The 15,405-nt window shown below is 39.6% G+C and overlaps 1 protein-coding gene across 4 annotated transcripts in view; it reads left to right on the top strand.

Annotated features, from left to right (window-relative positions):
* The window catches only part of LOC132407564 (astrotactin-2-like), a 1,730,264-nt gene that overhangs the window by 805,272 nt on the left and 909,587 nt on the right, over positions 1–15,405 (top strand). For all 4 annotated transcript variants that reach the window (XM_059994285.1, XM_059994284.1, XM_059994283.1 and 1 more), the window contains one exon: positions 10,249–10,395. In XM_059994285.1, coding sequence (XP_059850268.1) covers positions 10,249–10,395 — 147 coding nt within the window. The remainder of the gene's footprint in view (positions 1–10,248; positions 10,396–15,405) is intronic.

Genomic DNA, 15,405 nt, shown 5'->3' with positions numbered 1-15,405 from the left:
TAGATCATTGTGTAATAAAGGGGAAATATCTGACAAAATTTACTTCAAGGCTTAAGAAAATCTGCCAGAGTTCACAGTAAAAATAGAACAAAGGCAATGCACACTTTTGCTATACACTCATTAGCATATTTTGGCTTAATATCGTAGTGCAAAACTGATCTGGAAAACTTAGAAAGTAAAATAAGAACTGAAATGACAAATTTTAGAAAATACTATGTTCACTTGAGTGAACTTAGATTGACACTACCTAGGACAGAAGGAGAAAGAAGTAAGACAGGCATTAAAGGTTTACCCAACAGTCAGATAAAACTTTTAAGCATCTACTTTCATTAATGAAAACAGGATTCAGCACTTCAAGCGAGCATATGAGATTCTGATAAGAAGTATATGCCACTAAACCTAAATGAGAGCATGGCCCAGAAAAATGAAGAAACTATCACTATTGAAGAAGCAGTTAACCAAAAGAAGAGCATGACCTTCCATTGAAGACATTCCCATGATTTGAGCAGGCTAGCTGTTGACAAGGAAGCGTTAAGTGCCTGGCTCAGAGTTGGAGACCTCTTCCTAGAAACAGAAGGGTTCCTTGTGGCAATACAGGATCAGGTAATGAACACAAAAAAAATTATCAAAGATACACAGTAAAAAAAAAACCAAGAAATTCAAGATGGCAAATGCAGAAAAGGACAAAAGATACCGGAAACAATCCAACATATTACAGGATTCTGAAGCAGGTTTACTCAATCTGATTGCCTACATAGGCACAATCAAGCAACAAACATCATTAATGAAATCTAGCTTTAAAGTATAAACTCATAAAAGAAACCATACCTTCATATAAATACATGCCTGGTCCAGTTTTAGAATCAGAGTCCCACAAATTAGGTTATCACTGATCCGTTATCACAGATAGGACAATCCGTAATAACCATCACGATATGATAATACATAATAAACAGGCAAGAATAACTTACTTAATACTGTAGGTAGAGCTATTCCAAACATATATAACATACAGAAATCAGTAAATAAAAAAAACACCAGAAATATGCTGAATTAAAAGAGGAAATTGAAAGACTAGGGATCATGAACAGGGTATACAATGCCCCAATAGTACTATCTACAGCTAGTATCATTCCAAAGGTACTGCACAATAGCATTAAACAATAAGGGCTACACATAAATATCTATGTAAATCTTCAGAAAGACACAATACTAAATGTCACTAGAATAGCCTAAAAGTTATTAGCAATTGAGAAATCAGTGTGGTTGTCCAGGCCCGTGCCTCAGGTTTTACCAGCTTGAGCTGAGAAAAAAAATAAAGAAAAAAATAATAATAATAAATAAGTAACAAATATCAAGAACATCAGATGAATGATCCTTGAATGCAAGTCCGTAGGTTGTGGGAACAGTTGAGTGATCGGGTGAGTGAAGTTGTTCAAGAGGGGTTGAGGGGTAATAACTCTTCTTGAACCCTGTGGTGTGAGTCTTGAGGCATCTGTATCTTCCTCCTGAAGCATGACCTGGGTGGTGGTGGTAACTGATGACTGATGCTTCTTTCCGATGACAACACTCCTTGTAGATGTGCTCAATGGTGGGGAGGGTTGTACCCATAATAGACTGGGTTATATCCAGTACTTTTCGTAAGATTTTTCTATTCAGAGGCATTGTTGTTTCCATACCAGGCTATGATACAGCCAGACCAAAATATATTTCCTTCCACACATCTATAGAAGTTAGTCAAAGTTATAGTTGTTATGCCGAATCTTTGCAAACTCCTAAGGAAGTAGAGATGATACCATTCTTTTTTCAATATCTTTTGTACAATATAAATGACTCCTTATCTCTTTCCTCTGTAAATACATTGCTGTTGTACATACTTGAGTTTGAAAAATGACATACTCTAGATCAAATCTGCAATAAATTCTAGAATACAAATGGACAAATTTATAAATTCTCAGCATATATTCAGTGAGAACAAGAAAAATTTGTATTAACCTTTCAAGCAAATATTTGGAATGTTTTTTTCCAATAATTAGAATGCTTTTTTTCTTCTTGAGTTTGTGGAGAATGTTTTAGTTTGATTTACAATACTGTGAGGTAGTATCGTTATTCATGTCACAGAAAAAGTTGGAGTTGAGGAGGCCTTCAAAGTGTTCTCTCCAAAATACTTTGACCACTTTTCTGCCGCTGAGTTCTGCCACCCCTGACTAACAAGTCAAAAAAGTCATATCCCATCTCTCAAATCCACAATTTCATCATGACAAGTGTATGATATATCAGCCAAACTCAGACATTACTGTGCTCATAACCATCTTCAATATATATCAACCAACCTCCGAAATACTGTGATCATAGCCATCTTCAAGAAAAGAGGCAAGTCCAGGAGTGGTGTCCACAGAAATGGCCATTACCAGGGTCTTTCTCAAGATTCTCCTTCATGTAAGATTAGGCGCCAGATATTGTTCTTTTTTAACTGTTGTTTTAGCTGTCAGGTTTGACTGCTTGTTTGTAAACTTTTAGTAAGTTGCCTTATATTTGGTTCTGATGCACCATCAATAACTCACACTGAGACGTAAGGCGAGATATCGGCTTTTATTGACTGGAAGAAGGAACCAGGAGTGAGTGTCCATCATACTATGACCTGGAGACTGAGGCCGAACGTCAGGCCTCAGATCGCCTTTATACAGGGGCCTGTGGGAGGAGCCACAGGAGCAGTCAGCAGGGGGCGTGTCCAGACAGGCACATAGTTCACCACAGGTTCTATACTTTTGTAGTTTTTCTGTCTAGTTCCCGTTCACGGGTTTCTTAACTAAACTGGTTCAGGCCAGTTTGCAGTGTAAAAAGGAAACAAGTTCTCGAGTGCTTTAGTTACTTCTTGCTCCCCTTGCTTGCTGGTACAGGCTGACTCTGCCTATCCTGTACTAGGATGAACATCTCATTAAATGTCTGTAAAGATGAAATTTACAACTTATTCTTGACTTCTGAAGAACCATGACCAGATCTAACATCCCGGTAGCTGAAGGGATGCTCCTCAAATCACAGTGTGGATTCCACCCATCAAGAGGCTCCTCTTCACTAGATGACAACTCTAATAAAAATGCAACTGGCAGCACAGCACATAACTTCTAACAAACACACGAAAACCTTTTAGTTCATCATTCAGAAGGGATTGTGGAATACTCTTATAAAATTTGACAGTGCTCATAAATTCTTCTTCATTTTACATTTGCTCAAAGATGACATGCAGCTATGATAGTAACCAGTGGGTCTACAACAGAATCAATCTCAGTGAAGACTGATGTCAAAGGAGCCTTCATCAGTGCCCCAAATACTTATCTCAATCTTTCTTGTCACAAGGTTGTATTCCATAGCCAACAAGCTCCCTGTGGGGGTGGAGCAGACCTTCTAAACAAAGGGAAACTGGTCAACGTCAAGAACCAAGCTCAAAAGAACTTCAGATGTCAAGGCTGCAGTATGCAGATACTGCTTGATTCTGCATATCATTGGGTCTAAGTTCTAATATACTATTGATTTATTCACTGATCCAAAACGAGGGTCCTCTATCAACCCACCTCCACTCCACCAATCTGTCATCTGGCAATAAAGGCTTTCAGAAAGAAAATGTGAGCCAGTTGCAATACTGTATTCTGGGAGCCTCGTTTCAAACAACATTGATGAAATATGTTACTGTCTTTAATAGATTAATACTGTCTTTAGCTAATTAAAGAAAAAAGGAATCTGTCATCAAGATGATAGGGCTCACGCAAAACACATTTATTTATCAGACAGCAGTAATCCCTGCCACATATCGGACAAAAGCTGATATGTAGATTTTTCTGCCCATTTTGATTTTCAGAAGATACTAAAAGCTGCAGAGTGGAATTGTGGGTGCAAGAGCATGAAATGTACTTTTTAATGTTTGAGTGATTTGTTCTCAATCTACTGGGAAACTCAGAACTGTATTTCATTCCAACTAAAACTTAGCTTTTGAGTATTTTAAAGTTATTTTCAAACTTTTAAATTCAGGATTGTTACAGATGGTGAGGAGGTGTTAAAATTTCTTATGCTTTTTGAAATACACTTCTATTCAGCAGGAATAATCAGACTTAAGGAAGACATCAGCCTTAACAATTTAGAGAAATAACTTTTAAGCAATGAACAATATTTGGGAAAAAATGCTGCCCAGTTCTGCAGGTTTATGCAGAGTTTGGATTTGGTGATAGGAAAATAATGTTAAGTAAAAAATGAGGAAATGGAGAATGAAACCATTCTTACATGTGTTTCAAAGACATTACAGCTTCAGTCTTTGAGCTGTTGTAGTCAGATGATACATCTAGATGCCTACTTTCAGAGCTCCAAGTCTTCATCAACTTGTTCACTGAAGAGCAAGAGAGAATGAGCCTTATGCTGATTCTCCACACAGCAAAATTCCTTTACCTACCCATTCTCATTACAGAATATTGGCCCCAAATCCATGGTGCATAAAACCCTGGAAAATATGAACTGCCTTTCAAGAACCATCTCCCAACAAAGGTCAATGTCAGAGATGAAATTTATCTGTACTCTCATTGACCCAGCAGTGCTTTAGACCATCTGGAGTGTGTCCAAAGATTCAGACCTTGAACCAAAAATGAAGCTTGCACCAGGATGTGTTTTGGAAATGTATCGAATCACAAGGAAAATACCGTTGGTGTCAACATCACAAAATCCTCCAATCCTCCAGCTGTGGTTAGTGAACCAGCAGCTGCATCTTCTCCTGGGCTATTATCGCCATCTCAGCCAGCTCCGATGGGTGTGCACAACCACAGCCACCAAAAACAGCCTCTGCATTCTCAGCTATGTTAGAGCAAGATTGCCTCCATTTCCTGTTTAAATCAGGGTGGCATGTTAGTGTAATGGTCCGCATAACCAGTGAACCAGGTTCAATTCTGCCACAGTCTATAAGGAGTTCGTATGTTCTCCCCATGACCACGTGGTTTTCTTCTGGGCACTCCAGTTTCATTTCACTTTCCAAAGTACAGACTAGTAGCTTAATTGGTCACAATTGGGCAGTGTGGCTCATTGGGCTAGAAGGACCTTTTACTGTCTGTTTCCCTAAGTAGGGGTTTTTTTAGAAGAAAAAATGCCAGCAGAAAGTCAGAGAAAATACCTCACGTATAATTTTATAGTGCTGCTGGAAAATATGGCATCCTCACTGATTCTTGGGAATCATGACCTCGTGTTAGAAATGGCTTCAGATGGAACTGAGAACCACGAGTCTTGTCAGTGAAACCGTGTGAAGCCCAGTGAAAATAGCAGAAGGAGCCCATCACTTCTTGTACCATACAAGCACACGCCCTGGTAGCTGTAGTAAAGTCCCACAATGAATTCATAAGCCACAGTACTGGTGTGGAAGCAGGTTATCCTTGGCCCAGAGACATAGCCTAAGAAGAAGAGAGATAGCTAAAATCAGAATTGATACTGAGGGAAAAAAATGTTGCCTCACATTTGAGAGACTTTACAACACAAGCAGAGGCCATTTAGCACAGTCGGTCCATACAGTTATTTATCCCACTCATTGTTCTCTGTTATGGAAGTGCATTATTGCAATATTTATTACTTTCTCCTGCATGCATCATCTTCATTTTGCAATGATCAGGTGATGCACTTAGCGCAGCACAGTATAATTCCCTCCATTTCACTGGTTATTTTGTAAAAAAATGTTATTGCTAAAGTTAGCAGCTATTGTCTATCTCTCATAGCTCATGCATAATATATCACTTCCCCACTATACAGGTAAAGGTTAAGAAACCAATGAGGAGTCCAATTATTGTTGAGTTTTATAAGGACTCTTTTGCACCACTTGTAGGAAAGCTGCTTTGATTTTAAGAGCAATCACCCTCCACTCAGCCCTGGAATTCAGCATGTCCAAGCTTGGATGAAGAGTACAAAGAGATTGTGAGATACAAGCAGACTGTCAGTGGTGAACTTTTGTCATTGCTGCTTGACAGTCAAGTGGAGGTTTGCTGAAGATTGCAGTCCTTATTTACATACAGCAAGAGTGGGACATCATAATAAGCGGTAATCACTGATGAAATCCAACCAAAAAAATTCTTCTCTTTACACTAAATGTGAAGTGGCATTTCCATTGCCAAGACCCCCCCTTTCTATAGCCAGACATTACACTGAACAGGATCAGCCCTATTAATACCATTGCTGCAAGAGATCAGAGCTTCGTATCCTATTCCAAGTGACTCACATCCTGACTCTCTAAAGATTTTCCATCAGCTGTCAGGCATAGGTCAGGAGTCTGATGGAAATCTATTTGCTATCCAATGCAGTCACTCACTGCTGTCTATTGTATCTTGTTTTTGTTGTTCAGTGAGCAAACAACCATGTGTGGAATTCTCTGCCACAGGAAACAGTTGAGGCCAGTTCATTGGCTGTATTTAAGAGGGAGTTAGATATGGCCCTTGTGGCTAAAGGGATCAGGGGGTATGGAGAGAAAGCAGGTACAGGGTTCTGAGTTGGATGATTAGCCATGATCATACTGAATGGCAGTGCAGGGTCAAAGGGCCAAATGGCCTACTCCTGCACCTATTTTCTATGTTTCTATGCTGTATAGCAGGGGTTCCCAACTTTTTTAAGCCAAGGACCAATGTCTTTAAGCTAAGGGTCCATGAATCGCATATTGGGAACTCATGCTTGATAGCCTCAACAAGTCGGCAGGCAATTTCAAATATAACTTAATCTTGCCTTACATGATTTTCTTTGCACAGAACGGAACTGAGGTTGATTTAACAGCATTGGAATGAGGAATAATCTTACACATGTTTGTGGTGATGTTTAAGACTAGTGCTCATGGCATCTTCTTGATTAGTTAATTCAGCTGATAGATTAATTTGTCTGGAAAATGTATCAAACAGCATCAGTTTTTTTTCCAGTGCTGTGTTATAAAGTATTTCATTTAACCTTGAGGGTTTACAATCATTCTTGGATGGAAGCATGCTATGAATATTGACCAGACACTTGCTGCTACAGTAACTCTTTCCACATTAGACCTAAATGCAATGAAGCCACTTCTTATATGGTGTATTGTCTTTCCAGCTGAACTTAGACAAAGTTGTTCTGGGAGCTCCCATCCTTAAGGATACCCTGGACAGCGTGGTCTTCCCTAACAACAGCCTGGGAGGTTGCAAGTTCAATAAAATGTTTACCCACAACCATAGGGTTTTCAGTTCTATCAGTAAAACCCTGCCTTCAAATCAACCCCGTCACTCTGATCACCACATCTGCCTTCTTAAACTGAATAACCTTCCACTCAGTCGACATGGAAACACAACAGGTTCCTTCCCAAAGCATCGCTTAGATATGGAATGCTTTTTCCCTCATCACATATCTAATTAAAGGTGTCAGCTTCTGCCCCCCGATCTGCAGGAAGCAGTCCTGGGTTGGTCATCTTCATCCCAATGCCCTTCGAACTCCACGGGAGCTTATGTCCAACCTTCTGAGCCTCTCCTGGGTTTGGGCATCACGCATGAAAATGTGCAATGCTTGGTCAAAGCTCCAGCTACTGAATATTAAAAGATCAGATGAAAACTAAAATTGTTAATGGTCCACCACATCTACACAATTCCTGAATATCTCAATAATTATAATTTAATGGTTTTATATTGTGCTCACAAATGTCTGACAACTATTTTAAACTTTTTTCTTCAGCATTGGCACAAGATTATCAGCCAGGTTTGATCGTCTAAGTGGAAATGTAATAAATAGCATTAACTTATTTAAATTAATTCATCTTTAACAAATTTTGGAGTTAATCTGGACTGACATACAGTTTCTCTTACAATATATGAAACATTTTAATAGGCTTAAAGCTGTCATATTTAACAGGTTTGTATATATAAATTACCACAAGGATAATTGGCACAGCTGGCCAACCTGGAAACTGTTTTAACTTTTACAGTTTTTTTCTGTTAATGTCAAGCATTTGGTTAAGTTTTTAGATAGTTTTAAATGGATTATCATGGAACATACACTTATCCTAAATACGTTCAAAATTGGTACAATCTGTAAATATCAGAAGTGATGCATTTAAAGTTAAGAACAAGCCAATTGCATTTCCAACACCTAATCAATTTGTTGGCAATGAAATTAAACTCTTCTGATCCTGACAAGATCTAGGTTATCTCTAAATCTTTGTACCATGTCTTGGAAATTACAGGATCTTCAAATTATCAACAAGGAATATTTTTGAAGTATTGTCAAACATACAATCAGTCACTTTTCCCATATAACATTCATTCTAACATCCTTCTTCAGAATCAGTATATAAGAAGAGACAGTAACATTTCTATTGTGCAACTATGAAGATTTATGAAGACACGGGTAGCAGATATTTATTGGGATCTGGGTATGGCATTTGACAAGGGCCAACATGGTACTTAGTCCATAAGGGAAAGGGCCATGGAATCAATACCAATCTGGCTAACTGGTTCCAAAATTGACTTGCTGATAGAAAGCAGAGGAGAGTGGTAGAAGGATGTTTTATTTTACTTGAAGATTCTGATCACAGGGATCAGTGTCTGTGACCTTTGTTGTATGTGATATATATTAAATGTTGCGACATGTATGTAGGAGGCATGACAAGTAAGTTTGCAGGTGGCCAAGACTTGGTTGGTGATTTGAGAACTTGGTAGGTGGTGTGGATAGCAGGGAAGGTTATCTAAGGTTACAGATCAGATGGACAGTTGAGTGGAGTTTTGCAGATACAATTTATCCCTGACAAATGTGAGGTATTGCATTCGGGAATGATTGGGACACATAGAGTAAATAGTAGGATGTTGAGTGGTACTGATAGAAACGTAGTAACATAGAAAGCCTACAGCACAATACAGACCTTTTGGCCCACAATGCTGTGCCAAACATGTACTTAATTTAGAAATTACCTACGGTTATCCATAGCCCTCTGTTTACCATGTTGTTTATTCAGAGAGGCTGTTCTGCAGACCACTGTTGTCCCGCATGGCTATTTGAGTTTCTTTTACCTTTCTGGTAGCTGGAGTCAGTATGGCCATTCTCTTCTGACCCCTGGACCATGCCTGCATGCTTTTATGCATTGTGTTGCTGCCGTATGATTGGCTGATTAGATATTTTCCTTAACGACCTGGTGCACCTAATAAAGTCAAGTGACCCAAGAGTTTATATTCTACATTCTGTAATGATTTTTCCTTCTATCACTTCAATGTACTTATGACTGTCAAAGCCATGTTAATGATCATATGTGCAAGTTTATGTTTGCAAAGGGCAATGTAAAACTTACTTGCAACAGGATGAATAGAGACATGGGGTTTAAGTCCACAGTTCTTGAAAGTGGCAACAGTGATATACAGGAGAGTGAAAAGACATGTGGAATACTTGTCTTCATGGATCAGGATACAGAAAATGAAAATCGGGATGTAATGTCACAATTTTACAAAACCCTGATGAGATTGCATTGTATGCTCTTCTGATCACCACACTTTTGGAAGGAAGTGGTTATATTGAAGAGAGTGCAGAGATGATTTGTTGGGGTGTTGCCTGGATTGGACGCTGGGTGTGTTTTCCCTGGAGAGAATGGGTAACCTCAGTAGTAAATAAAAGACACAAAGTAGGTAGATAGAAAATTTTCCCCCGTGGGAGTCAGAAAGGGGTTTATGGTGAGAGGAAGGTGTTTTAAAAGGAGTTTGCAAGGAAGATTGTTTTACACAAAGTGGTTGATATCTGGAACACATTACTGGAGGAGGTGGTGGAACTAGATGCAGTCACTATGTTTAAGATGCAATCACTGTGTCCTGAGAACGGATCTCAACCTAAAATGTTGATTGTTTATTTCCATGGATGCTATCTGACCTGCTGAGTTCCTCCAGTGTTTTGTGTAGGGCGCTATGTTTAAGAGACAGATGATTGGATAGGCACTGTGGGCAAATAGAATTAGAGTAGATGCACAAAACATTGGCATGCACACCATGGGCCGAAGAGCCCATTTCTCTGCTCTGACATCAAAGTTAGTCTAGCTTTGATCCCATACCTGGGACCAATTACTCCTCGAATAACTATGATTTATATTTTGGGTTATAACAGTATAATTATGATTTATGTATGGTTGAGAGAACAATGACTAAACAGACTTCAACTTTTCCACCAAACCTGTGCAATCTGTAATACTGTCAAGGTATGATAAGAACTGTGCAATCACCTTTAGTAAGAAACTGTTTTGTTCCCTAGGATCTCCAAGGAGCCCCTTGAACAGAACAGCCCTCACACTAATCACTGTGAGCAGCTGTGTCCTAACTGTGGTGTATGGAGGCCACTTGACATGCCCTTTGATGGTGAAGGTGACTCTGCATGTCCCTGAGCACTTCATTGCCGATGGTGAGTTTTTCCATTATAGATATTTGCAGAGCAGAAGAGTTATGTGATTGATGGCAGTAATGTGTGTGTGTGTGTGTGTGTGTGTGTGTGTGTGTGTGAGAGTGTGTGTGTGTTTGAAGTCTTTTTTAATAACTCTGATCTATATCTTTTGATTGTGAACATCAGCTAAATTGATTCCCATCAAATATTTTATCTTTATATTTGATATGATTCAATTAACAAAGCTAACAGCATTATAAAACTACAAAAATGTTTATGTCAGAATTTTAAAATTAGTTAATTTCTTGCTTATTCTGCTCTTACAGGAGCTCCCCCTGAGTTTTGATGAAGCTCTTGAAGCACAGTTTGCCCAAAATTGGCACAACTCATGCATAAAATTACAGAATTTTAATTGCAAATCACTACAAGCATAACTAAAGTTCCTGCAGTTTTGTGTGTTATCTTCCTGGAAACCAGACAGCCTCCAAAATTGGTCATGGCCCCAGGGTAGAACGTCCCCCTTGGGAATTTATGCTAACAGGTATTTGGGGAACTGCTAAAAATTAGGGGAGTCATTTCTGAGTGCCTTGTCATTCACTGACTATTTTAAGCCAATTGATATTTTATTATTTTCTAAGAAACCATCCATTAATATAACTTGGGAATATTTTGGGAAACATCTTCAGTCTTTAAGAAGAAACAGGGTATTAATTAATGGTTGATTAAAATGGCTATATTTCATAATAAACATAGTTTTGACTATATTAATCAAAATATACCCATATATCACTCATACACATATTACTAAATCATTTCAAGGAAAAGGCTTTATAATTTCCTCTTCTTGGGAGATTTTGTCAGAATCAGAATCAAGTTTAATATCATCAGCATATGTTGAGAAATATGTTAACTTTGTGGCAGCAGTACAATGCAATACATAATAATGGAGAACAATCTGAATTGCGGTAAATATATTAAATTAAATAAGAAGTGCAAACAATAGAAATAAAAAAGTAGTGAAGTGGTGCTCATGGGTTCAATGTCTATTCAGAAATTGGATGTTTTTTTGTAGCAATATGTTTTTGATTGAAACTTTCAGAAAGCAAAAATAAACATTTTTTTTAAACTAGATGGGCTCAAAGGAAAACCGCTTCACATGCACAGTATTTGCAGAACATTATAGAGAACAGTTCATCCTTGTTTCTATCTTTCTGCATAATATGTTTCTGGTTTTAATGGTCTTTGTACTTTAAATGAATAACATTGAACACTCAAAGAGTGAGCAATTTTTTAAGTTCCTGGGTGTCAATATCTCTGAGTATCTACTGTGGAGCTAAGATATTGATACAGCTACAAAGAAGGCACAACAGCAGCAGTATTTCAACAGGAGTTTGAGGAGATTTGGTATGTCACCAAAGACACTCACAAGTTTCTACAGATGTACCGTAGAGGGTATTCTAACTGCGTGCATCTCTGTCTGGTATGGTGGGGGGGGGGGGGGGTGCACATCGGTGGCTACTGTCCAGGATTGAAATCAGCTGCAGAGGGTTGTAAACTCAGTCAGCTCCATCATGGGCACTAGCCACTGTAGTATCCAAGACATCTTCAAGGAGCATTGCCTCAGAAAGGCAGCATCCAACTTAAAGGCCCACCCCATCCCCCATCACTCAGGTTATGCCATGTTCTCATTGCTGCCATCAGGAAGGAGTTACAGAAGCCTGAAGGCACACACTTGTTACGTACCCCGTAACTGGGTCACTTACCAGCAAAGATAGAGAGGTCCGTTGAAGTCTGATGGTAATATTTTTAACAGTATTTATTGATAAAAATACACAAAAATAATATCAATGCAAACATACAGATAATATACGTCATCAATACTAAATCTAAAAGTGTGGGTATAATAATGATCAATAAGGAATAGCTCTATCTTTGTCTAGGGGATAATGTATTGTCCGATGGAAATATAAAAGTCACTTTCATTCAAGCTGCAGCTTTCTGGTTGGAGAGAAAGACGGGTTAAAACTTGCCCATTCCTTTTATGATGTCAATCCTTCGAGAGTCGTTGAGAGTTGATTTCCCCGTTGTTAGCTAAAAACCGTTCTTCCGTGGTAAAGGCCCACCGATTCCAGGGCAAATGGAAACGGACGCACGTGGCCTTCCCGCCGGCTTTCTTCTGGTTTCTAGCGTTTCTTCTGGTGCGTCTGAGGGGCTGTTCCCACAGACCTTCTTTTATCCTGACTCACAGGGTCTCAGATGTCAATCAGGTTGGGATGATGCAATCCCTCCACCAACCTCCCCCTTGGTTCATTGCCTGAGGGCTTCGATGCATCGTACAGGATTCAATACACAATTCCGTCTCCAAAAGACAATAGCCAGTATCAATGGTTCCGCCTTTCGGAGGCCAGGACACATTACAAATTCTTTGTGGATTCTGCATGTCTTTCTCTCATTTCCTGGGTCTCCTGACTTGAATCAATAGCGATCCTGCGATTCTCAAAAAGGAGGGGGCCACGGGCATAACACACTCAAAGATTCAGGACCAGCTTCTTCCCCTCTGCCATCTGATTTCTGAATCAACATTGAATCCATGAATATTAACTCACTGCTTTTTTACTTCTATATTTGCACTACTTATTTAATTTAACAATTTAATATTCACATACTGTTTTTTCTATTATTGGGCCATAAGACATAAGAGCAGTATTAGGCTATTCAGCCCATGGAGTCTGCACTGCCATTTAATCATTGCTGATCTGCGATCAAACTCAACCCCATACACCTGCCCTCTCACCATATCCTTTGATGCCCTAACCAATCTGGAAACTATCAATTTCTGCCTTAAGTATACCCACGGACTTGGCTCCACCGCAGTCTGTGGCTAAGCATTCCACAGATTCACTGCTCTCTGTATAAAAGGATTCCATCTTACCTCTGTTCTCAAAGGTCGTCCCTCAATTTTGAGGCTGTGCCCTCTTGTTTTGGATACCCCCACCATAGGGAACATCCTCTCCACATCCACCCTATCTAGTCCTTTCAACATTCAGTAGGTTTCAATGAGATCCCCCAGCATTCTTCTGAATTCCAGTGAGTTCAGGCCCAAAGCTGCCAAATGTTCCTCATATGTTAACCCCTTCATTCCCAGAATCATCCTTGTGAACCTCCTCTGGATTCTCTCCAAATGACAACACATCCTTTCTGAGATACAGGGCACAAAACTGTTGACAATATTCCAAGTGTGGTCTGGCTAGTGTCTTATACGGCCACAACATTATCTCCTTGCTTTTATTTTCTATTGCCATTGAAATAATCGCAACATTGCATTTTCCTTCTTTACAACAGACTCAGCCTGTAAATTAACCTTCTGGGATTCTGGCACGAAGACTCCTAAGTCCCTCTGCACCTCTGATGTTTGAACCTTCTCCCCATTTAGATAATAGTCCGCTCTATTGATCCTTTTACTAATATGCATTATCATGTATTTCCCAACACTATTCCATCTGCCAATTTTTTGCCCATTGTTCCAATTTGTCTTAGCCCTGCTGCATTCTCATTGCTTCCTTAGCATTACCTACCTCTCCACCTATCTTTGTATCATCAGCAAACCTCGCCACAAAGCCATCAACTCCATTCTCTAAATCATTGACAAATGTGAAAAGAAGCTGTTCCAATACTGACCCCTGAGGAACACCACAAGTCACTGGCGGCCAACCAGAAAAGGCCCCTTTTATTCCCACTCACTGTCTTCTACCTGTCAAATATTCCTCAGTGCATACCAGTATCTATCCTGTAACCCCAAGATTTTATCTTGTTAAGCAGCCTCATGTGTAGCAACTTAGCAAATCCCTTCAGGAAATCCAAGGAAATGATATCCACTGCCTCTCCCTTGTCCACCCTGCTTGTTACTTCCTCGGAGAATTCTAACAGATTTGTCAGGCAAGATTTCCCTTCATAGAAACCATGCTGACTTTGAATTATTTTATTTACTCTCCCAGTACCCCAATACCTCTTCCTTAATAATGGACTCCAACGCTTTCCCAGCCACTGAGGTTAGGCTAACTGGCCAATAATTTGCTTTATGTTGCCTTCCTCCCTTCTTAAAGAGTGGAGTGACATTTGCAATCTTTCAGACCTCCGGGACCATGCCAGAATCAAGGGGTTCTTGAAAGGTCATGACCAACGCATCCGTTATCTCTTCAGCAACCTCTCTCAGGACTCTGGGATGTAGTCCATCTCGTCCAGTTGACTTATCCACCTTATGATCTTTGAGGATGCCTAGCACTTTTTCCTTGGTAATAGCAATGGCATTCACTTCAGCTCCCTGACACTCAAAGACCTCTGGCACACTGCTAGTGTCTTTAACAGTGAAGACTGATGCAAAATACTTACTAAATTTATCTGCCGTTTCTTTGTCCCCTATTACTACTTCACCAGTACCATTTTCCAGTGGTCCCATATCAACTCTCACCTCCCTTTTCCTCTTCATATAACTGAAAAATCTTTTAGCATGCTGCTTTATATTATTGGCTAGTCTGCCCTCATATTTCATCTTTTCCCTGCTTATAGCTTTTTTAGTTGCTTTTTGTTGGATTGTCAAAGCTTCCCAGGCATCCAACTTCCCACTCACAGTTGTTACCTTATATGCCCTTTCCTTGGCCTTTGTGCACCCTTAACTTCTCTTCTCGGCCATATTTGCCTACCTCTGTCATTTGAGAATTTCTTCGTCTGTGGGACATATCCATCCTGCGCCTTGTGAACTATTCCCAGAAACTTCAGTCAACTCTGCTCTGTCAATTTCCCCGCCAGTATTCTCTTCAAATCGACCTGGCAAACTCCTCTCTCATGCCTCTGTAATTCCCTTTATTCCATTGTGATATTGATACGTGTGACTTACGTTTCTCCCTCTCAGATTTCAGCATAAAGTCAATCATATTGTGATCACAGCTTCCCGAGGGTTCCTTTACATTAAGCTCCCTAGTAAGATCCGAATTATTACACAACACCCAATCTAAGACAGCCTTTCCCCGAGTG

This window comes from Hypanus sabinus, chromosome 18, assembly GCF_030144855.1.
Source record: "Hypanus sabinus isolate sHypSab1 chromosome 18, sHypSab1.hap1, whole genome shotgun sequence".
Classification (NCBI taxonomy): Eukaryota; Metazoa; Chordata; class Chondrichthyes; order Myliobatiformes; family Dasyatidae; genus Hypanus; species Hypanus sabinus.
Note: the sequence above shows the minus strand (reverse complement) of the source record. Positions and strands in the feature narration are given on the sequence as shown.